This window comes from Gymnodraco acuticeps, unplaced genomic scaffold (assembly GCF_902827175.1).
Source record: "Gymnodraco acuticeps unplaced genomic scaffold, fGymAcu1.1, whole genome shotgun sequence".
Lineage (NCBI taxonomy): Eukaryota > Metazoa > Chordata > Actinopteri > Perciformes > Bathydraconidae > Gymnodraco > Gymnodraco acuticeps.
Window position 1 is genome coordinate 306,936 of NW_022991400.1, and position 23,502 is coordinate 330,437.

Sequence of the window (23,502 nt, forward strand, 5' to 3'; positions counted from 1 at the left end):
AATGCTATTTTATTCTGGAAAAAACCGGAAGTTCTCAATAACAAGCTTTTATTCTGAAAATCCTTCATGACGACATCCGGGACTACCGTCCATTAGTATCATTAAAGTGGCTATTGACGCAGTTAACATGTATTGCATATAAAGTTATGAAAGAGATAAGGAGGAGAAAAGGCATGTGGAAGTAAGCAATGAATGTAAAATGTCGAAATCCTCCGTTTAACGCAATATCGGACACAGAAGACCGAGGGGGAAGTCTCCTACGTCACCACAGCCCCCAGAGAGGAGGAGCAAACAGCCAGCAAGCGGGAAGGACGAATGCTTGTGGGTTCTCTTCTGCTCGGCCGCGACTGCGAGAGGAGGCTGCAGCCTTTCTCTCCTCACTACATTATGCTTTTAACATTACTGCGCCTTTTATTAATTAAAGTACCCATTTGAACCTTCTCAGAGATTCCATTCGTCTCCCTTTTTAAAGCTTCTCTCCTGGACGCGAGAATAACAAACTGAGGATAACAAGCCGGGCCTGAATAGCACTATCTTTTTTTGGAAAGGAAAATACTATATATAAATATATTCATATGTACTTGGCAAATTAATAATAATAATAATAATAATAATAATAATATATGCATATAATAATATATGCATAATTGCATATAAACATTGTGAACTTTTTTTACATTCATATGTTCACGCTGTGGTTTGGAACTGCTTTTGAATGTTATTAGGCATTTTGTTATGGAAAATGTTGTGCATAATCAGTACTGTTTTAAGCTGTACTATGTCAACACATTTTAATAGATTGAGTTTTTTTAAATATGGGAGTTGTATTTACCAACACCACAGACTATTCGTAATACTTGTTTTTGGGATGTTATAATTGTTTGTAGATTTGTTGAGTACGTGTTTCCCCATATTTCGGAGCAGTATTAAAGGTAAGGGAGAAATAGACTGTTATAAAGAGCATTTTTTCTTCAAGAATGTTCTTAGTATGATACGAAATACATATTGTTTTTGACAGTTTAGTCTGTACATAATTTATATGGTGCTTCCAATTGAGTTTTTCGTCAACAAGCAGTCCTAAAAATGTACATGCACAAACTTTTTCTATCTCGGTATTGCAAATCCGTATAATACAGTCATTTCTACTCTCAGACTTTGTATTGAATAACATGTAATTTGTTTTGGCCACATTAAGGGATAATTTATTAACTGCAAACCAGTTACATAGTATTTCTAATTCTGCATTCACAATTTTAATAAGATTGCCAAGATTATGATGGGAGCAGAGAATTCAAAGTTCAGGTTCAGCCTCAATATATTTGGGGAGAATTAAAATGAGCCGTCTTTATTTTTAGACAGCCAAGCCCCCTCCTGTGTTCGGTGAAGCATGATATGCTTAAAAATCCAATGTAGGATATAAACACGACTAAACTGCAATGATAGCAAAGCTGCGGCTTGTGTTTTTTGGTAATAAAGTCCAAATCATCGTTGGGCTGTCAGCCAATGAGTGACGTCTGAGGAAGATGAAAAATGTTAATTAAACATTGTTGAGAAAATGCTACATCTCTTGCATTTATTGACATACAGTAGAGGAGCCTTATTGTTTACCTTTTTAATATCATTTTTTGTAATTTTCAATTGCTTGGTTTTCGTGAAATTAGTAAATTAGTTTTCCTATTAAAGTGTAACAGATTGATGCATCTCCACAGATCATCTTAAAGGCTTCGGAATCCCCCCCATTATAGTTAAAAAACTGTAAAAACTAGGGCCCCCAAAAAACAGCATCTTGCATAGGGCCCCAAAAATCTAGAAACGGCCCTGGATGTTGCGAAGCTAGTTAGTGATTGGCCAGGGACTATCTTTAAAAGAGGTTACTCTAAAGATCTTTGGGTACCACTTTACAATAATGCCTTAGCCACACGGAGACGAAACGTGTCGTATCCGCTACAGTTCTCTATCATATAGACGGTTCGGCCACACAAGGCCGACAGGGAAACACAGATAACGATAATGATAACGATAATGGGTCCCAAGGAGGGTAGATCTGCAGACACAACGGCTCTGTGATTACGCCCTATACGATCATTTCCTGATAACGAAAATACTGACGGGCTGTCAGGAGAGGGGGAGGAAAAGAGAGACTCTGTGTATTGTTATTAATTTGTTTTAAAGCTCAATAAATAACAAAGAAGACCTTTGACCCGCACTTTTATAATTTTGTCCGGAAGATTTCAACTCGAACGGACATGTTGACCAGCAAAAGAAAATTATAACGGAAACTGTGCTGCACGGTCCCCTCGTCCCTTGGAAGAAGCGGGTGGGTGTTTTTCAACTGCTTGTGGACTAACCAGAGAGAATTACAGCAGGAGGACACGTTTGCCTCTGGGAGGGAGAAAAATAACCAGAGCCCTGCCTCTCCCCACCTCTGCTGCTAAATCCAACGCGGAGAATAAACAGAAGGGCAACCATGCATACACGGGAAGTCTTCTTCGCTGCTTTTGGTGTATTTTCTGGCAGCGCCACTTACAGGCCCGGCATATGTATTACAGCGACTCCAGCGGGTCGAGCGGTCTCATGTGGACGGACACGTTTCTGGTGCCGATTGCGTGTGGACGGAAGACTTTTTTGATATCGAATTCGGTTAATTTTCGTTACCGTCTCCGTGTGGCTAGGGCCTTAGGACTACCCTTATAAAGGGTTTACGAATAGTTTGTAATTAATTTATTAATTAGATTGTGAACACTTTATAAATCATGAATAAGCTTTTATAAGACATGAGATTTGTCCAAACATTTAGCAAAAGTGCACCACATTCAGACAGAGAACTGCACCGTTTTCGACTGTCTTTCTTGTAGCGTCGCGTATGTTATGTATGCTAGCAGCAACACACAGTTAACTCATTATTCAAACATGGGTTAATGATTATTGGTAACTGAGTTATTTATTTTGTTAAAGTTTCAGCTATTCTATTTACAGTTCTGTCATCACATTCTTTAATACGATTTGTTAAAACATTGTTGTTTCTTTTGATGTGAAATATTATGTATTTAATTTAAATAAAAAGCAATGTTAGTTTTTTTCACAATTTGTTTTGTTAGTTTACCTTATTTTTTCTCTCCAAAAGAACCGAAAGATAAGCGGTATCAATAAAAGTAGTACAGATGTAGCACCTAATTTCGGACAGTTTGAAACGCGAGGGCCGTGATTGGTACGTGATCTGCCCTCGCTCAAGGGAAAACCTCCAGCTTGACTTGAGACCGCCCCCGTGATAAATAAATGTAATTATAATGAAGCCAGCTGCAATGGATTATTGATCCACCAGGGGGTGCAGTGGGGTTCCACACTGGAGCTCATGTGAAATAAAGTCAGATACCGTACACTGGATGTACAGCGGAACTTTGTTAAGATCCATATGTCACGGATATCATACTCTGTGCTAAATAAGAGACATGTAATCATTTACAAAACATCACCATGTTGTTATTTAACAAAATAATGTTGCTTAGTCGAAAAAAATGAACGGGAGGAAATGCAGCCCGGCTCTCGATTTTTAATCCTAATTTAATCATCATCTTCACCACGATCATTTATGTTTATGTTCGCCAAATTGACATGAAATCACTGACACATATGAATATACTGTATTAAACTTCATTAAAACGTTATTAACGTGCCTAAACTCAGTAATTCACTAAAAATATTTATATTTCAATGGAGCCTAGTCGGCAGTTCTATATCGTATAAGGCTTCGCCCTCTAAGGCTATCGCTATTGGGTAATCCCACTGCACGTGTGCAGCACTGACAGACTTATTCCACGCCCACCTATGACGTGGGCCCCATCTCCGGGCTCACTTCCGTATAAATAGGAAGTAGGCCCTACAATCCACTCCTACTTTTCTTCAGCACTCCGTTGCAGAAGCATTGACAGGCAAAACAAGTTCTTTTAAGAGCTACTTTTCTAAAAGAGCAAACATTCCTGGTTCCCCTGGGCCCATCCTCCCTCTCCTCCGGACGGGGGAAACAGGGTGGGGGCCCAGTGTCAACCCGACATATGAGTTACGACCGGAGCTCACGGTGTGGGATTAGAGCACGCAAACGCGGCTCTCACTCCCCAGGTGTCGTGCACTCATTGTGTGGAGGCCCCCTCGCAGCCTTTTCGGACCGGGCCCCTCTTGGGTTGCTTCACGGGCAACGGCGGCGAGGGCTCTGACGTAGCTCGTCACCATGACAACCACAGCACATCCAGAGCAGGTCGTGTGCTCTCAGAGTATTACTCAGAGTGGCGACGCGCGTGTTCGATGGACAGATGGATAATAATAAGCAGCAAGGCTCACCGGTTAAGCCGGCTGCCCCTGACCTGTCGGTTATAGGCAGCATGGCTCACTGCATAAACCGGCTGTCTTTAAAAACCTATTGGTTTTTAAGCAGCTCGGACAGCTCTCCTCCGGCGCGTCACACCCTGTGACAGCCCTCTCCGTGATGCAGCTGTTAGGTATGATATCAGCTGGTCACGTGGTGATTCCCCTGGGTCTCCTTCACAATGAGGAGACTCCAGAGGTGGTTTATTTGCCTGCGTATCGACCCCGTGCGTCAGAGGAGACGCATGGTGTACATTCCTCCTTCCGTGGGTTTGGATTGAACCCCCTGGAAAAATCTCCACGTCAGTGGGGGTGCCCCTGAGCAGAGTGACGTCACACACCACAGTGTTCACAGACGCATCTCTCGCAGGCTGAGGAACGTGCATGTGGCAGGCAGTGGGGGGACAGTGGCTGGCTCACATGTCTCTCCATATAAACGTGCTGGAATTACTATATGGAAAGTAATCCAGCACTTCACCCTGTTGCTGTACAATCAACATGTGTTGATTCGAACAGACAACAAAGCAGCGGCGGCCTACATAAATCGCCAGGGAGGTGTCCGATCAGCGCAGCTGCTGAACACACATCCTACACAGCCAAATGGACAATGTTCCGTTTGGTGTGTAGGGAAAATCCTGGACCCCGTTGGGCCCCCTGCCTCGTGCTGTCGTTCCTCTAGCTTTTGCTGGACAGGAATTGGCTTATAGCACGGTCGAAACATATGCTGCTGCCATTTCATCTTGCCACGTAGATTGGTGTCAGCACGGTGTGTAGTCACCCTCTGACAAAACGTTTTCTACAGGGAGCACAGAGACTCAGACCTGTGTCACGCGCTTTGGCGCCTCAATGGGTTTCGGCTATAGTGTTACGCGCACTGAGTAAAGCTCCATTTGAACCTTTAGATCAGGTTCCCCTGAAGTTTTTGTCAGCCAAAGTAGCTCTGCTCTTGGCTCTGACATCAGCTAAAAGGGTGAGTGATTGGTCTGCTCTCTCTGTGGCTCCGTCATGTCTCCGGATCCAAGGAGATGGCAGCTTAGCTGGTTATCACAAGCTCGTTTTAGATCGAGAGTGATCACTTTGGATGGCTTCTTTCCTCCTCCTCACCTCCTTTACGGTGTTGCACGGAGGAATGACAGTGAAAGACATTTGCACTGCTGCATCTTGGTCTTCCCCCTGTTCTTTTATTCGTTTGTATTTGAGGGATTTCTCCCATTCCTCTCTGACACATTCAGTACTGAATAGCCTGCCAGAATGAGTAATGTCGGGGTTTTTCAATTGCATGCCCTCTCTCCTGCCCGTCGGCACTTAGAGAGCTGCCTTTTTTTCCCCTCTCTTGATCGTTTTTAACAAGTGAGACTCGATCTCTACTTTTTATAAACGACAGGTAGCCCGAGTAAGCCTACCTTCATTCCCTGATGGAGAATATTCATTTTTTAATGCTATATTCCCTGGGAATGTGATGCTCCCTTTACGCATGGCGAAATGGACATGGGTTATTAACTGAGTAGGTGTGTTTTGTGCTTATGGTAACGGACGGAACCAGTGGGGCGTAGACTACATCCTGCTTCGCCCTTAACCCAATAGCGATAGCCTTAGAGGGCGAAGCCTTATACGATATACAACTGGGGCTACGTAATGTAACCCAGCTTCTATGAGTATAGGCGTAGCACTCTAAGGTTTGGGCCCCACTGGTTCCGCTAATAGCTGAAGAAAAGCTGTTGGAGTGGATTGTAGGGCCTACTTCCTATTTATACGGAAGTGAGCCTGGAGGTGGGGCCCACGTCATAGGTGGGCGTGGAATAAGTCTGTCAGTGCTGCACACGTGCAGCGGGATTACCCAATAGCGATAGCCTTAGAGGGCTACGCCTATACTCATACAGTAGAAGCTGGGTTACATTACGTAACCCCAGATCATGATCCCGACGCGTAGCGGATCAGCATGAATGGTGTTATTTTCCCCATAAGGATCAAGTCGCTGCAAATTATCCCGCTTATTACATGGCCACATTCTCAACAAAGTAACGACATGACTCCCAATATTAAGTGAAATGCTTTTATGGATTTAGAAAATGTTTTTATTGATTTAAAAAATAGTTGTATGTATTGATTTAAATTGACATGCATCCGCTAAGAAAAATAGTCCGTTGTTACCGTGTTTTAAACAGTCTGAATGAAACGGCAGCTCTCAGCTGTGTATTTACACAACTAATGGCCAGCTAATGGCCCATCAACCACAGCTCTCTCCCCCCCCCCCCCCCCCTGATATTTCTTCTCCAGCAGCTAAATTAACTGTAGGTTTAAATGCAGACTTTTGTTCCTCCATGTTTCGTTGTTATTGTTTCACTGAGCGGACCCGCACATTTTTTTCACACGCTCCCTTTTTTGGTCCATCTGCGGTGGTAATAGGTTTTGTGCGCTGTGATGATTCGGCTGTTCCTTTAGTAATGAATATTAAATGTTGTGAGGAAATCTTTCCACCAATAATTCCAATAAGTAATCCAAAATGTATTCACTTCAGGTTTACGAAAGTAACTGTAAGAGACTTTAATATTTTATTGAAAAAAAGTTACATTGCACACACACAACACACCACACAAATTGACCCGATTGGCGGTTCTAGTGTAAAATAAACTCACTAATTAATTAAACCAGTTCAATACGCATTATTCTTATTCTTATCATTCTTTATGAGCGCAGAAATAGTCTTAAAATCAGACCTGTTTTTTAAATGAAATCTGACGGCAGGCAGTTAGCTCTGATCACCTAATGATAAATGTACCACACCTAATCGCCGGCCAATCAGCCACAGAGCTCCCTCTATACAAATCAAACTGTAGACGGTGGGAAAGCACATATTGTTTTAAATAATGGTCGGAATGTGACCTGTGAGCCTTCTGAATTACCGTGGGACAGCACATTCTAAACTAAAATGTTCAATCAATAAAGTAACATCTTATCTTATCTTAATAATATCTTCATATTAATAATAATAATAAATCATGCAGTATGTGTCCGAAAGGGAGCAGGGGCCTGTACTACGAAGCTGGTTCAACCTAACCTGGATATGTTTGAGTTAGCCGGTTGGCCTAATCCAAAACATACGCGCTCTCGCTAAGCGGTCTTACGACGCGGGTTATCAAGTAGATCGCTCAAGCCAGCCGTGTCCTATCTAGTTAGGTGCACGTTCACATGAAAGGGGTGGTATTTGGAGCATTCAACCAATCACAAACATGGAGAAGCATACTGACAGCGCAGCGTCATACTTCCTGAATGCAAAGGCAACTATAATATTAGACATATGAAGAAGTTAAACTTTAAACATCCATGACTTAAACACTTTATTCAGGATCAAAGCCACATAGCTGCACCTGCAAGGTGAATACAGCTGGTAAAAGAACAAGTGTTTGAATGCGTACATTAACAGGTTTATGATATCACTGCCCCGTCTAAGACACGATCTGACTTTCATTACATTTGTCTCGAGTGTTTCGTCAACTTAATGTGTTGCTTAAAATAATACTTCTGCATACAGTATGTGACACTGTGAGTGTTGCATGGCCAGATACGGCTCAGCTGACTCAGATCAGGAGATATATGATACATTATGAAGTGATATGCCCCGGACTGTACTTAATGTTACTCTGATCCGGTTACTTATGTTGTGGCAGATATTTAAGTAAGCTTTCTTAACTCTAATGTTATAATAGTCAGATTGCTCTGAAGATAGGAGGTGATATTCTATTAATGTTCACGTTCACACAGTCGGTGATTTTTGCCGGCCGTCTTTCCTGCAACGGCAACTTTTCTGTATTTCCTTTTTCCTGTAATATGACTTGATCGCTTTAAACTCCGCACACTGAGCTCTGATTGGTCAGCAGGCGGTGCTTTCACTGAGTTGAGCTCTTAGCCTGCAACCTAACCTGGTCCCGACCAGGGGGGTATACTACGAATCTAGTTCAACCTATCCTGGATATGTTTTAGTTATCCGGTTGACTTAATCCAAAACAAAGCCGCTCTCGCTAAACTGTCCTACAACGCTGGCTATCAACTCGTTCGCTCAAGCCAGCCGTGTCCTATCTAGTTAGGTGCGCGTTCACATAAAAGGGGTGGTATCTGGAGCATTCGACCAATCACAAACATAGAGAAGCGTACTGACAGCGCAGCGTCATACTTCCTGAATGAAAAGTCAACTAGCCTATAATATTAGTCAAATATGAAGAAGTTAAACTTTAAACATCCATGACTCAAACACTTTATCCAGGATAAAAGCCACATAGCCACCCACAAGGTGAATACAGCTGGTAAAAGAAAAAGTGTTTGAATGCGTACATTAACAGGTTTATGATATCACTGACAGGACAGGAGTGGATCTGACTTTAAATACATTTGACTCGAGTGTTTCGTCAACTTAATGTGTTGCTTAAAATAATACTTCTGCATACAGTATGTGACACTGTAAGCGTTGCACGGCCAAATACGGCTCAATAAGCTGACTCAGATAAGGAAATATATGATACATTATGATGTGATATGAATGATAATGGGATACATTGACGTCTGCACTCACAGTGCCGCGGACTGTAGGTAATGTTACTTTGATCCGGTTACTTATGTTGTGGCAGATATTTAAGTAAGCTTTCTTAACGCTAATGTTATAATAGTCAGATTGCTCTGAAGATGGGAGGTGATATTCTATTCATTTTCACGTTCACACAGTCGGTGATTTTGGCCGGCCGTCTTTCCTGTATTTCCTCCACACACTGAGCTCTGATTGGTCAGCAGGCGTGGTGCTTTCGCTGAGTTGATCTCTTATCCTGGAACCTATCCTGCTTCGGAGCACAGACTAGGTTCCAGGATAAATCACCATGGAGATCTATCCCGCTAAAAAGTGAACCAGCTTCGTAGTACCGGAAATCCCAGAAGTTATCTTGCTAAACGAAAATCCTGCTTCGTAGTATACCCCCCTGGTTAGCCGCTAAGCATAAGTTACCATGGAGATCTAGCGTGCTATAAAGAGAACCAGCTTGGTAGGACCGGAAAGCCGGAGTTTTCCCTGAATTTAGCCGGATAAGCGAAAATCCTGCTTCGTAGTATGGGGTATACTACGAAGCAGGATTTTCGCAAACACAAAAATATACAAAAAATATACTGCATATTAAAGCAAACGATTGTAAAGGTAAAAGTATGAGCATAACAAATAAAGAAGTGTAATGTAAACATTTACATTATTATTATGATTATTTAATATATAAAGACTATATATTATTGAATTACAAGATTAGATATACTTTATTTGATCTAAAATATGTGTTCAAATGCTCTTCAAAACACAACTGAAAGTGCTGAAAGTTGTCTTTCTGTATTTGTGAATGAAGCGCCATCTCCTGGTTAAAACCTGAAATTGAAAATCTGGCAACGCCCTCTTGGAAAATAGTGGGAGGGCTTAACATTCCTCGATACTGGTCTTCGGCAGGTCGTAGGCAGGAAGCTGTAAGCTGAAGTCTGAAATGAGGTGCTACATCTGTAGTACCGTTAAAACCTTAACGATACCCATCCCTGAAAAGTCTTTCGACTCCACTTCGAGCAATACAATTACTAACAAAGCACTTATATACTAATAAAGGACTGGCTTATCTAAAGCCAGTTGAGTAGCACTTAAAATGTTTTGGCTCTATGAAACCTGATGTAGCCTACTTATATGATTCTGTTTTCTTCAAGTTTGTATCTTCTTGGTCGAATGCACTTATTGTAAGTCGCTTTGGATAAAAGTGTCAGCTAAATGCAATGTAATGTAATGTAAATGGTCATAAAGAGATGCCAAGAAACATCAAGATGGAAGGGGGGAATCAACTCAGTGAACAACAGATACCAAGGATGTTGGCTGATGAAGAAGACGAAGTAAGCTAGGTAGCTAATATAAGGCTTAGTCATCTTGCCAAATAGTAGTTGATGTATGCAAACTACGTTAGAACTGGTTTATAAATGTTTCTTAATGATTAATAAAGTGTTTACAACCTAATTCATGAATTAATTACAAACTATTCGTAAACCTTTTATAAGGGTAGTCTTATTGTAAAGTGGTACCGACCTTTGTGTACAAATGTTGACGGTTGAAACAGTAAATTATGGTTATAGAATATTTAAGTTACATATCCTCTCAACATTCTTACTCTACTCCCTTTACCCAATCCTTGACTAACTCACAGCTGTCATAAAAAAAACATGTATAGTATGAAACAACCAATTAAAACCTAACTCTTCCAAAAAGTATACACTTAAAGGGGACCTATCATGCAAAATGCACTTTTTGATGTCTTTTACACAAAAATATGTGTCCCCGGTGTGTCAGGGAACTCACAAAGTGTAAGAAAATAAAACCCTCTCTCTTTTCCTCGGAGCTGATCCAGATTTGCCATCCGATATGACGTAAATTACGTCATATTGGATGGTGGATCAGAAACGTCGCTGTATCAGAAACAATTCCCGATGTGTTTTGGACGTAATAGTCTTTGTTTACATTAGCAAGCATCGCTAACACTCAGAGCTAAGCTGTTCTGGAGAGAGCGTGTGCGAAGAAGCAGGATATAAAAAGAAACTCACCTTGTGGTAAACCCACAAGAGAGAAAGCCTTTGAGCTCCATACTGTTTCAGAAATAATCCTTGATCTAATAATCCTTGATCTAATAATCCTTGCGTTTCATCACCGCAGCATTTAAGACAGTATCTGCCAGGTCCCACATGAGCAAGCATAAGCTCCGCCCCCTCTTATTTAATTTTTTTTTCAGTAAAAAAAAAAAGAAGCTTTATACCCAGAATCAGCACTTTTGTAACAGGAAGAGAAATAGAGGGATATGAGGCATGGTTAAAATGGGTGATCTTTTTTTTTTACCAAAACACTTCATAGACATGTTTTTTATATATTTTTATATATCTGAGACCAACAATTTTGAACCGCAGTGGGGCCGTGACACGTCGTCTGCCCTCGCTGAAAGGAAAACCCCCCACATGACTTGATATGCTCCCTTCATAAATTATAATTAAACCAGCTGCAATGGATCATGGATCCACCAGGGGGAGCAGTGATTAAAAAGCTGTCACACTGGAACAAAGCCCCCAGGAAGTGCGCCGGACTGATGAGAATATTCGTAGTGGCCAAACGGCGGTACTACACTTCCGTTGCTGGGCCCGGAAACACTTTTTCCCATTGACTTACATTGAGAAAGTACGGAGCCCCCTAGGTGACATGGAGAAGAAAAAAAACATTATTTGAAGAAGTTATTGTTCCACGAAATTCGAATCTGTCAATAACTCAGCTCAGAGGGACGTGCATGTCCCCTCGCTCTGAGTGTTCTCTTGAGGTGTCTTCACTTATGTGAAACCCTTTATATATACAGTCAATGTGTACCTATTGCCAAGCACTGATGTTATATCTTTATATTTAAGGCCAAGTTCAAAGTAAAATCGATGAACCGCTCCATTGTTGTGGTTTCTGTGTTGCCGTAGCAGCCGAACTGACCAGGAAGTACATTGAGCTAAATGAAAAGTGTTGTGAGATCTCGCAAAGGGGTTTTGCGAGATCTCGCTAAGGTTTTGCGATATCTCGCAAAACATTTTTTTTTTTTTATAATTTTTTTTTTCTTCTCCATGTCCCCTAGGGGGCTCCGTAGGAAAGAGTGATCTGTAAATCGTTGAATAATTTTTTTTAATCCAAATAAACTACCCAATATGAACATTTGTATAGCCCTTATTAAAAATATTCGGTCCTCAAGTTGTAAAATGTGCTAATAACGTTATTCTGAGAGTTATTTCCCTCGGCATTATGAACGTGCATCTAACCCACGAGACCGCGCCACCCGGCACGTTCATGTTACGTTTTCAGTACTACATGCGTTTTACCTTTACCCATGGATGCACAATAAGAACGGACCCATATCACCTTACTGCTAGCCCACGGAGCTGTAATAATGGATATATTGCACATGTTTGCTGTAATTCATCATTTGTAAAATAGTATACATGGGCTGTCTGATTAAATCTTGTACCGTAAATGTTGTATTAAATAAAGTTAATATTACCGACGTAGATTAACGTCCCTGTAGCTTCTTATTGCACTGTGTATATATATATGTATATGTATGTATATATGTGTGTGTATGTATGTATGTATATATATATATGTATATGTATGTATATATGTATGTATGTATATATAAATATATATGTCTACTCTATATATATAACAAGTACTTTACTGTTTTAATGGCTTATCAAGCACAACTCAAACACGACATCTTGGTGTTATTCTGGACAGCTCCCTCATTTGCGCCCCACATAAAAAACATCTGCCGGACTGCATTCTTTGTACTGTCTTAAACATTTCCTTAGAATATTTTATGAATCATAAAGGTGCTTTGAAAGGCGCCTCTCAATAGAATGAATTATCATTATTATTTATTACGATTATCTGAAACTATGTAATAACTTTTTTTACTTTTTCCAGTCACTTGCCCCATGCATTCAGCAGCAGCAGGCCATTCACTTTGATGTTATCCCGTTATGAAATGTCATAATTTTGACAATAAAGAAATGCTACATAAACGTTATCTTGCACATTTTATCGAACCATCTCCGTTTCTTACTTTCAATATATTTTATAAGATCTCGCTCTCTCTCTCCATTCCGGTATCATCATTGTCACATTGTTAAAAAGTATAATCTGTTCAGCTGGGAAAATCTCATAGTTTACAAGATCACTCGTGGGTTGGCTCCTCCTCCTCTGGCTGGCTTCATCAGCCTAAAGTCCACCTCAACCAGGGTTACTAGAGGTGCGGCTAGGGGAGACCGCATCATCCCATTTAGGAAAAGTTCATTCAGCCAGGCTGTCTTTTCATTCCACGCATCCCATCAATGGAATTCAATACCACAACCAATAAGAGAATCCTCATCCTACTACACATTCAAGCACAGTATTAAAAAGTGGCTCATTGAAAACCAACAGTGTCAGCACTGATGTGTGGGTGTAGGTGTGTGTAGGTGTGTGTATGAGTGCGTATTGTAAATGTTTTATTTACTATCATGACTTGCTCTTATCTGTATTCAGTGATGTCATATATTGTAAATATGTACAATGGTATAACAATGTCGTGGTATTTTCATTATTGCTTTTAGGATATCTATCACCATCTGGCAAAGGGACTATCGATGAAAACTAGCCTTTTGGCTAATTTGAGTACTTTTACATGTTTTTAATATGTTGATTAATGTACACTGTCCCTCGTTTTAAATAAATTCTCTCTCTCTCTCTGTGCACACAGATCTTCCGGTAATGAATATTATATTTTGTGAGGAAACTTTTCCACCAAGAATTCCAATAAATATTCCAAAATGTATTCACTTCAGGTTTACGAAAGTAACTATAATCAGATTACTCGTTTTTCAAATGTAACGCGAGCTGAATACAGTTACTTGATTTTTGTATTCTGATTACGTAACGCCGTTACATGTATTCCGTTACAACCCAACCCTGCTGGTAGATATATCCGATATAGCGGATCTTTGTTAAGATCCATATGTCACGGATAGGATCATATTCTGTGCTAAATAAGAGACATGTAATCATTTTCAAAATATCCCCATGTTTTTTAATCCACGTTGGCGTACTACAAAAACAATCGGTTTGTTTTTTCATGAGGAAATGCAGCCCGGCACAAACGATTTTTAATCATCCTCACGATCATTTAATGTATCATATGTCCGCCAAATTGACATTAAAGCACTAATAAATATGAATTTGCTGTAGTCAACTTCATTAACGTGCCTAAACTCAGTAATTCACTAAAAATAGGTTTATATTTAATGGAGCCTCGTCATCTCACCCCGGGAAAATAATAATATTTACAGTGTTAATAATTTACTATATTATTAGTGTTTAATATTAATCCTATAACAATCACACATTGAGTTTATTGTTGTGCAATGATAAAATCAGACCGTTTTTTTTTTTTTTTTTTAAAATAGTCCGAATGAAACTCGGCAGGTGAGTGTGACTCTTTGTTTACACACCTAATGGCCCATCAGCCACAGCTCTCTCTCCCCCCTGTGATCTCTCTCTTCTACAGCAGTAAAGTTTAACTGTGTTAGGATTTTGTTTTAAACAGGACCCAGGCGCAGGCAATGACTTAAGATGTTTAAATGGTTTGTTGTTCGGAGACTCAGGCAGGTTTGGAGACTATGGAGGTCCGGAGTGGAGGTAGGCAGTTCAGGCTGGACTGAGAACAAGGCAGGCAAGTATGGTGAAGGAAGAAGCAGGCAGGTTGGCTGGAAACTCTGGTGGTTGATGGCTGAGGGATCGCACTGGAAGCACAAGGAGAAACTAGTTACAAAAAGTACAGAATAATACTCAGACAAGACAACTGAATTGAGCAGCCAGGAGGATGCAATACCACTGGTGTAGAAAACAATCTTGCGGTGAGTTGCTGGGAGACTGGAGTAGATATGCTGTGTCATGATTGGATTGATGAGGGACAGCTGAGTCGGTCGGCCAGGTGAGTGCAATCAGGCTGCTGCCTGCAAGGGAAACCACACCCCCTCCACACACACAGGGGAACAAACAGAACACAGTTTGGGCCGTGACAGTACCCCCCCCCCCCTCAACGGGAGCCTCCAGGTCGAACCACCAGGCTTGTCTGGGTGGTCTCTGTGAAAGTCCCGAATGAGAGAGGGACCTAGAATGAGCTTGCGGGACACCCAGCTCCTCTCCTTAGGACCATAACCCTCCCAATCGACCAGATACTGGTACCCACGGCGGCGAATGTCCAACAGCCGTCGGACCGTGTAGGCCGGGTGGTCATCAATAACAAGGGTGGGTGGAGGGGAGATGGCTGGAGGGCACAAAGGGCTGGAAAACACTGGTTTCAACTGGGACACATGAAAGGTGGGGTGAATTCTCATGGAGGGAGGCAGCTTGAGTCTAACAGCAGATGGATTGATTATGCGCTCGATGACATAGGGACCAATGAAGCGTGGTTTCAACTTCTTAGACTCAGCTTGTTAAGAAATATTTTTAGAAGAAAGACAAACTTTTTGACCTGGTTGGAACTGGGGAGCTACGGTCCGGTAGCGGTTTGCAACATGCCGATTGCGTTCAGCGGAGCGGAGAAGGGCAGAGCGGGCAATCTTCCAGATCCTCCGACAACAACGGAGATGGGCTTTGACAGAGGGATCTGCGATCTCGTCCTCTTGGGCTGGGAACAAAGGCGGTTGATATCCAAGAGAACATTCGAATGGGGACATACCGGTGGCAGCACTAGACAGTGAGTAATGAGCGTATTCAATCCAGGAAAGATGTAAGCTCCAGGAGGTGGGATTCTGGGAGGTGACACAGCGAAGTGCAGCTCCAAGGTCCTGATTGGCTCTTTCGGCCTGCCCGTTAGTCAGAGGATGATAGCCTGAGGAGAGACTGACAGATGCTCCAAGTGCTCGACAGAATGCTTTCTATACCTGAGATATGAACTGTGGCCCTCGGTCGGAAACAATGTCTGTTGGAATACCATGAAGCCAGACCACATGATTGACTAGGAGGTCAGCAGTTCCAGAGGCTGTGGGGAGTTTAGGAAGAGGCACAAAATGAACAGCGATCGACAATAGTGAGAATGGTTGAGTTACCCTGTGAAGCCGGGAGGCCGGTAACAAAGTCTAGGCCGATGTGACTCCAGGACAACTAGGGACTGGGAGAGGCTGGAGTAGACCGATAGGAGCTTGGTGTGAAGACTTGCTACGGGCGCAGCCAGTGCAGGCCAGCACAAAGGCTCGAGAGTCCACTTCCATTGAAGGCCACCAGAAGTGTCGTCTCAGGAGAGATAGGGTCCGATTCACACCCGGGTGTCAGGCAACGCAGGAAGCATGGGCCCATAGGAGAACCTGTGAGCGGACAGAGTCAGGTACAATTAAACGGTTATCTGGTCCATTTCCTGGATCTGGCTGGTCTCTGTGCATTCCTATGGGAACTATGGGGTCCTGATCCACTGCAAACTGCCGGGGCAATGTGTCAGGTTTAAGGTTTCTTGAACCAGGTCGGTAGGTAAGGGTGAAGCTGAACCTGCCAAAAAACAATGCCCAGCGTGCCTGACGGGAGTTTAGTTGTTTGGCAGTTTGTATGTAGACCAGGTTCCTGTGGTCTGTCCACACAATGAATGGATGTTCAGAGCCTTCCAGCCAGTGCCTCCATTCTTCCAGCGCAAGCTTTACAGCAAGCAGCTCCCTGTTGCCAACATCATAGTTGCGCTCAGAGGTTGTCAGTCGTCGGGGAAAAAAAGCACAAGGGTGAAGCTTTTGATCGGAGACTGAGCGTTGTGATAGAATGCATCAACCTCAACAATAAACTGAAGAGATGGGTCAGGATTTGTAAGAATAGGGGCCGAGGTGAAACGTCTCTTCAGCTCAGAGAAGGCAGCCTCAGCCTGAGTAGTCCACGAACAGGGGATTGCTGGGGAGGTGAGTTGGTTGAGAGGACCGGCAACACGACTGTAGTCTCTGATGAACCGGCGATATAAATGTTCAAAGCCCAAAAAACGTTGGAGCTGCTTCCTGGTGGAAGGTTTGGGCCATTGTGCCACTGCTTGGACCTTCTCTGGGTCTGTTCTCACCTAACCTTACTCAATGATGTAGCCAAGGAAGTCCACTGAATCCACGTGAAATGTGCATTTCTCTACTTTGACAAACAGCTTGTTCTCGAGGAGCCTTTGTAGAACCTTGCTGCACATGTTGGGTGTGTTCCTCCATGGTCTGTGAGAATATGAGAATATCATCCAGATACACAAATACTGAACGGTTCAAGAAGTCACGGAGGACATCGTTCACAAGAGCCTGGAAGACAGCTGGGGCATTGGTGAGTCCAAAGGGCATCACTAGATACTCGAAATGGCCTAGTGGGGTGTTGAACGCTGTCTTCCACTCGTCTCCTTGACGTATGCAGACCAGGTGGTAAGCATTCCTGAGGTCGAGTTTCGAGAAAATGGTGGCCTTCTGTAGGGGTTCGAAGGCTGAATTGATGAGGGGCAGTGGATACTTTTTCTTGATGGTGATGTTGTTAAGGCCCCGGTAGTCAATGCAGGGGCGCAGGGAACGGTCTTTCTTGGATACAAAGAAGAAGCCTGCTCCGACGGGGGAAGAAGAGGGTCTTATGATGCCAGCAGCCAGTGAGTCTTTGATGTATGTCTCCATGGCCTCACGCTCAGTTCGGGACAAGTTAAACAGGCGACTGGATGGGAGAGATGCCCCAGGAAGAAGATCTATTGTGCAGTCGTAAGGGCGATGAGGGGACAGAAAAAGGGCTCGCTGCTTGCTGAAAACCTCTCCCAGGCTATGATAAACCGGAGGGACAGCGGACAAGTTGAGTGGCTCCTGCTGAACTGGGGGAATACCGACCTCTGCTGGGGGAATTGCAGACCGCAGGCATGAAGAGTGACAAAAGGAACTCCAACTCCTTACTTGATTCTCCGACCAGTCCATGTGGGGGTTGTGCAGTCTTAACCATGGCTGGCCCAGAACTAGGGGTGTGTGAGGGGAGGACATGACGTGGAACTGAATAATTTCATGGTGATTACCGGACAGGACGAGATGTAGGGGTTCGGTGATATGGGTAACGTGTGCCAGGAGCTTCCCATTCAGACCTTGAGCATTGAGAGGAGCTGTCAGAGGTTGAGTTGAGATGCCGGCTGAGGCAACCAGTTGGGCATCCAAAAAGCTCTCATCCGCCCCAGAGTCCACTAGGGCAGGCAGAGAGAGAGACTGTTGGTTTAACAACAGTGTGGCTTCAAGTGGCTTGCGGGTCTGGGGGGGTTGAGGAAGAAACAGCCTTGCTCACCAGTATCCCCACCTTTACTGGCGAGCACCCTCTTTTGGGCGCTGGGGGCATGTGTCCACGAAATGACCGGAATGAGCACAGTAGACACAGTCCTTCTCTTATTCTCCGGAGACGTTCTTGGGGAGTGAGACGGGCTCTGCCTAGCTGCATCGGTTCCTCTGAAGATAGGAGAGGAGAAAATACTCCTGACGGGGCACTGGGACTTGGGAAAGTTTCCGACCTGAATCTTGTGAGAGGAGACGAGACAGGGCGAGAGGGGAGTGACCCAGGAGATCGGCTGGCTCTTTCCCTACGGCACTCCCTAAGGTGGTTATCCAGTCTTATGGCTAGGTAGACCAACTCATCCAAGTTAGCTGATTCGTCCCTCACTGCTAACTCATCCTTAACAGAATCAGTTAGCCCTGTTTGAAAAAACCCTTGAAGCGCTGTGTCATTCCACCCCGCCTCTGCAGCTAAGGTCCTAAATTCCACTGAGTATTCGGCTACACTACGGGAGCCCTGTCGCAGTGCGAGGAGGCGTTTAGTAGCATCCCTACCGCTGACGGGGTGGTGGAATACTTTCTTAATTTCCTCTGCAAACTCTGGATAAGAATTACAAAGGTTGGACTGACTCTCCCATACAGCTGATGCCCAGGCTAGGGCGCTACCTGTAAGTAAACCTATCATATAAAAAATCTTAGCTCTGTCGTTAGCATAAGTAGACGGCTGCTGCTCAAATACAAGAGAACACTGCATTATAAGACTTACATGTCCCTAAGGCACCTGCGTACCGCCCTGGAGTGGGAATATTTGGCTCACGTGAAGGGAGAGCAGGCTGGGCTGGAACCGATGCTAACTCTTGTGGGGGAACTGGATCCTCAGGAGCAGGTGGAGCAGGATTAGTTGAAACCAGGTTGAGGTGATGTCCCATCTGTGCTACGTTGGCGGCTAGTGATGCGAGATTATCCATAACCTCTCTGAGCATCTGGTCATGCCGGCCCACGAGGTTGGTTGGAGAGAGCCTCACAAATTAGGTCCGAGCCTGCTGGGTGGCCAGATTGTTCTGTTAGGATTTTTGTTTTAAACAGGACCCAGGCGCAGGCAGTGACTTAAGATGTTTAAATGGTTTATTGTTCGGAGACTCAGGCAGGTTTGGAGACTATGGAGGTCCGGAGTGGAGGTAGGCAGTTCAGGCTGGACTGAGAACAAGGCAGGCAGGTATAGTGAAGGAAGAAGCAGGCAGGTTGGCTGGCTGGAAGCTCTGGTGGTCGATGGCTGAGGGATCGCACTGGAAGCACAAGGAGAAACTAGTTACAAAAAGTACAGAATAACACTCAGACAAGACAACTGAATTGATCAGCCAGGAGGATGCAATACCACTGGTGTAGAAAACAATCTTGCGGTCAGTTGCTGGGAGACTGGAGTAGATATGCTGTGTCATGATTGGATTGATGAGGGACAGCTGAGTCGGTCTGCCAGGTGAGTGCAATCAGGCTGCTGCCTGCAAGGGAAACCACACCCCCTCCACACACACAGGGGAACAAACAGAGACACACATGAACACAGTTTGGGCCGTGACAAACTGTAGGTTTGGGTTTGCATATTTATGTAGACAGTGAGCTGTCTCTTCCTCTCTGCCGCAGACAGCTGAGTGCTGTCAGACCGGACCATGGCTGTAAAGGAAGAGGCGTGTCTAGTTCCCCCTCGACACATAGACTGATCCTTTTTTTTGTCCATATCTGATTGGCTTAGAGCTTTCGCAAACATTTTTAAACAAACAATCATTGACCATACCGTTCACCAGCCCCAACAAGCTGAGAAGTCAACCACTACTGTCAGGGAACATACTGTGTGAACCAAGGCCTAAACAAAGAGCAAAGGTTACCCAGTTAGCTGTCTTTTTGTATCGCAACCAGCTGCAGTGGATCATGAAATAAACAGCTGATTCCTGACACACACAGTAGCCTGTTGTTTCTATGCACACAATTGTGAGAAACATGCCTCTGATTATATAACTTATTTTCTCCATAAAAGCTGGTGGGTTGAAAGCAATACGGGAGGTGTAAATAACTATATTGTATACAGAAGAATTGTGATGCCGTGGCTTTATCGTGGCTGCCCCTCCCTACCTCAAGGAACTCCTCACCCCCCATACCTCCTTGCGGACCACCCGCTCCAGCAACTCCAACTTCCTCAAACCCCCCAGGACTAAGCTCCGTACTATGGGAGACCGGGCCTTCTGCTCGACTGCTCCCAGTCTGTGGAATGCTCTCCCCGACCAAATGAGAGCACCACAGACCGTGGAGGCCTTTAAAAAAGGCCTCAAAACCCATCTCTTCAAAAGAGCCTTTGCCGAGACCTTTTTATCACCCTTTTATTTTTTTTATTGCTTTTTATTAATTCTACCGTGTTGTGTAATGTTTATTTATACTGTTCATGCTCACTACTTGTAGCACTTCGGGATTTGAAATCAAATATGAAGTGCTTTATAAATGGAACCCATTATTATTATTATTATTTATCTGAAAACTGACAGCATAATTACATTTATGGCCCGGGACACACATATTTATTTAGATATGTTTTAAACAAGTTTAAATAAAAGGCTGGAGCGTTTCTTGCTCTGCCAGCTACAACAAGTGGGATTTATCTTTTATTACTATCGTTTTTTTATTCCCACTGTCACGGATATAATCATATTCTGCATTGAATAAGATACATTTAATCATTTAAAAAAAATCATATTTCGTTTTTATTTAACAAAATAAATGTGTTCATCCATTCAATGTGGCAGGCATCTGCTATAATGGGGTTAATGTATGATATTACTTATACAACACAATATAACTTTTTTATTAAAGGTCCACTTGTGAATTGTATACAAGGTCACTGGTCCGGATCAATGCCAGTAAAGTCCCCCCCCCCCTTGAGGGGATTTCCCGTCATGTTGTTGCAGTAAATTAAAGGGTGTATCATGTTGTCGTTGCTGTGGATCTTCTTAATCTACCTTCTTTAGGGGCCCCCTTCTGGTCCAAGCACTTGCCTGCCTTGCCGGTCGGCAAACGGCGCCCCTGTATACACACACACATTCAATACAGTATGGTGGCTTGAACTATGGGAGAAATGGCACTGTTTGTCTGTAGCCAATGCCTTGAACCTCGGCAAAAAAGGCATTAGAAGCATTAGAAAGTCAAGGTAAACTTGCGGTTAACTTGCGGTCTGCAATGCGTGTCACGCTCGCGCACACCAGGGAGTGTATTAGATGCTGCAGGTTCACTATAGGAGCTGTCATGTCGTCCATCTTAATACAGTCTATGGTTCCATGCCACAAGCAACCCCCTTTCACATATCTGTTGTTAATATATAAATATTGATTGGAGAAGCTGTATATTAATTACTTCCCTTCTCCATTTCGCCTCCAGAGAAGAAAGACACAGTTCTGCGGCAGGTGCGTCTCGACCCCTGCGACCTGCAGCCCATCTTCGACGACATGCTGCACATTCTGAACCCAGAAGAGCTGCACATCATCGAGGAGATCCCAGCCGCAGAGGACAAGCTGGACCAGCTGTTTGAGATTGCGGGGGTCAAGAGTCAAGAGGCCAGCCAGACGCTTCTGGATTCGGTCTACAGCCACCTCCCTGACCTGTTATAAAGCAGGAAGGGACACAGATTGACAGAGAATTGGAATAGAAATGAAAAAAAGCTGGCTCAGTGGGAAGGATGACTCAGATCTGGCACTGTTCTGATTAAGCATGGGATGATATAAGATCTCAGTATTGTATTGCAGCATCTGAGTATGATGTGTTATGTCACATTGTCACAAGATTTGAGCTAGGCGTAGTTGTAATCTACTCCCTAAAAATACTCTTTCCAAACTTCACTGATAGTTTAATGCTCTTACCCTCCAATGTGCTTCAGTGGTCTTGTGTGTCTACCATGATATAGGGTCAACGCTCAATGTTCTTCTGTCACACCAGGGAGCACTTTTTCATTTTTCTAAAGTATGTTTAGCCTTGTTAAAGGTGGCCTTTGAGTGTTGTGACCTTAGAAATGAGGCTAAAGAGTCTCCAAGCTGGTTTGAAGAAAAAACAGCACTTTTTTTTCATAACTAGCCAACGCCTTCACTTTTAAAGGGTAATTCCGCAGTTTTGCGTAGGTTCTACCAATCTTCCAGGCTTTCCCTTTGCCTTTAACAAGATGTCAGTGTTAATTTAACATGGTGGTTATTGCTTACTGATTGACAACAAGATAAACTACATAAGCTATAACTCTAAATGACACTGGTATTATTGTTAGAGTTTCTCTGAAACCACATTCATATATATTTTGGCCAGGTATGAATTGACCTGTAAGTTGTGTGCCTGAGCTTTTCTCAGCCCTTCTTTTCTTTTTTCCAGTCGCTCCAGTTGCCTGTACCTGGAACAGATCATTGTTTGGTTTTAGCATAATAGCTTGTAAGCACTGCGCCAGCCAGCAGGGGGCAGTGAGATAAGAGGGCTGATCTGCTCCAGAACCAAAGCCATATATAAAAAAATACTGGATTAAACATAATAAACAAGCAAATATTACAATATTGGATTACCATTCACCCAAAATCTAATCTAATATTATGATATATGGCTTTGTCTTTGAAAAGTTGTTGGAAAAAGGGTTCAAAACTAAAAATGAACTGAACAGGAAGTGTGCAGTGTTTACTGACTCTGCCTGCTTCTATTGAACCAAAGCAATATTTCTGAAATGTTTTGGATATGTTGCTTTGCTCTAGTACAGTTGGACTCATGGACAGTAGGGTAACCACGTCTACTAGTACGCACACTCAAATCTCTAGTAGTTAACCTTGTTTGCCTCAACAAATGTAGCGTTGATAAAGTGATACATTTCGGAGCTTCACAGTGTCACAGTGTTATACTACAATTAAAATAATACAAGTGATGTTTTTCATGCAGTGGTATGTTGCTACATGATCTATGAAGTTGATAGAAATGTAATAATGATGCACTAATTATATTTTCTATAGAGTGGCGAAGTCACGCCCATCTACTTCCGGTCCATTAAAATTATGTATTGAAGTCAGTAGGCTTGTTTGAGACACATTGCGGCTCGCCTCGAAAGTAGACGAGAGTAGCCGATCGCAGCCGGGGGAGGTGTCAAAAAGCTCGTCTTAAGTCGGACAGCTCGGAGTCGGAGTCGGCTTGACTGGCTGGGTTTGCAATGGCGGAAATTGCGTTGGCGTTTTTCGTTGCAGATGAAGTGGATGCAATAGAAATCCCACAATATCACTACAAATGAATGACTCAAGT

General features: G+C 43.3%; 1 protein-coding gene across 1 annotated transcript in view; it reads left to right on the forward strand.

Annotated features, from left to right (window-relative positions):
* The window catches only part of tnfrsf21 (tumor necrosis factor receptor superfamily, member 21), a 104,312-nt gene extending 81,178 nt beyond the window's left edge, over positions 1-23,134 (forward strand). The window contains exon 6 of the mRNA XM_034195681.1: positions 21,625-23,134. Coding sequence (XP_034051572.1) covers positions 21,625-21,854 — 230 coding nt within the window. The 3' untranslated portion in view covers positions 21,855-23,134. The remainder of the gene's footprint in view (positions 1-21,624) is intronic.
* Positions 23,135-23,502: the final 368 nt, after the last annotated feature.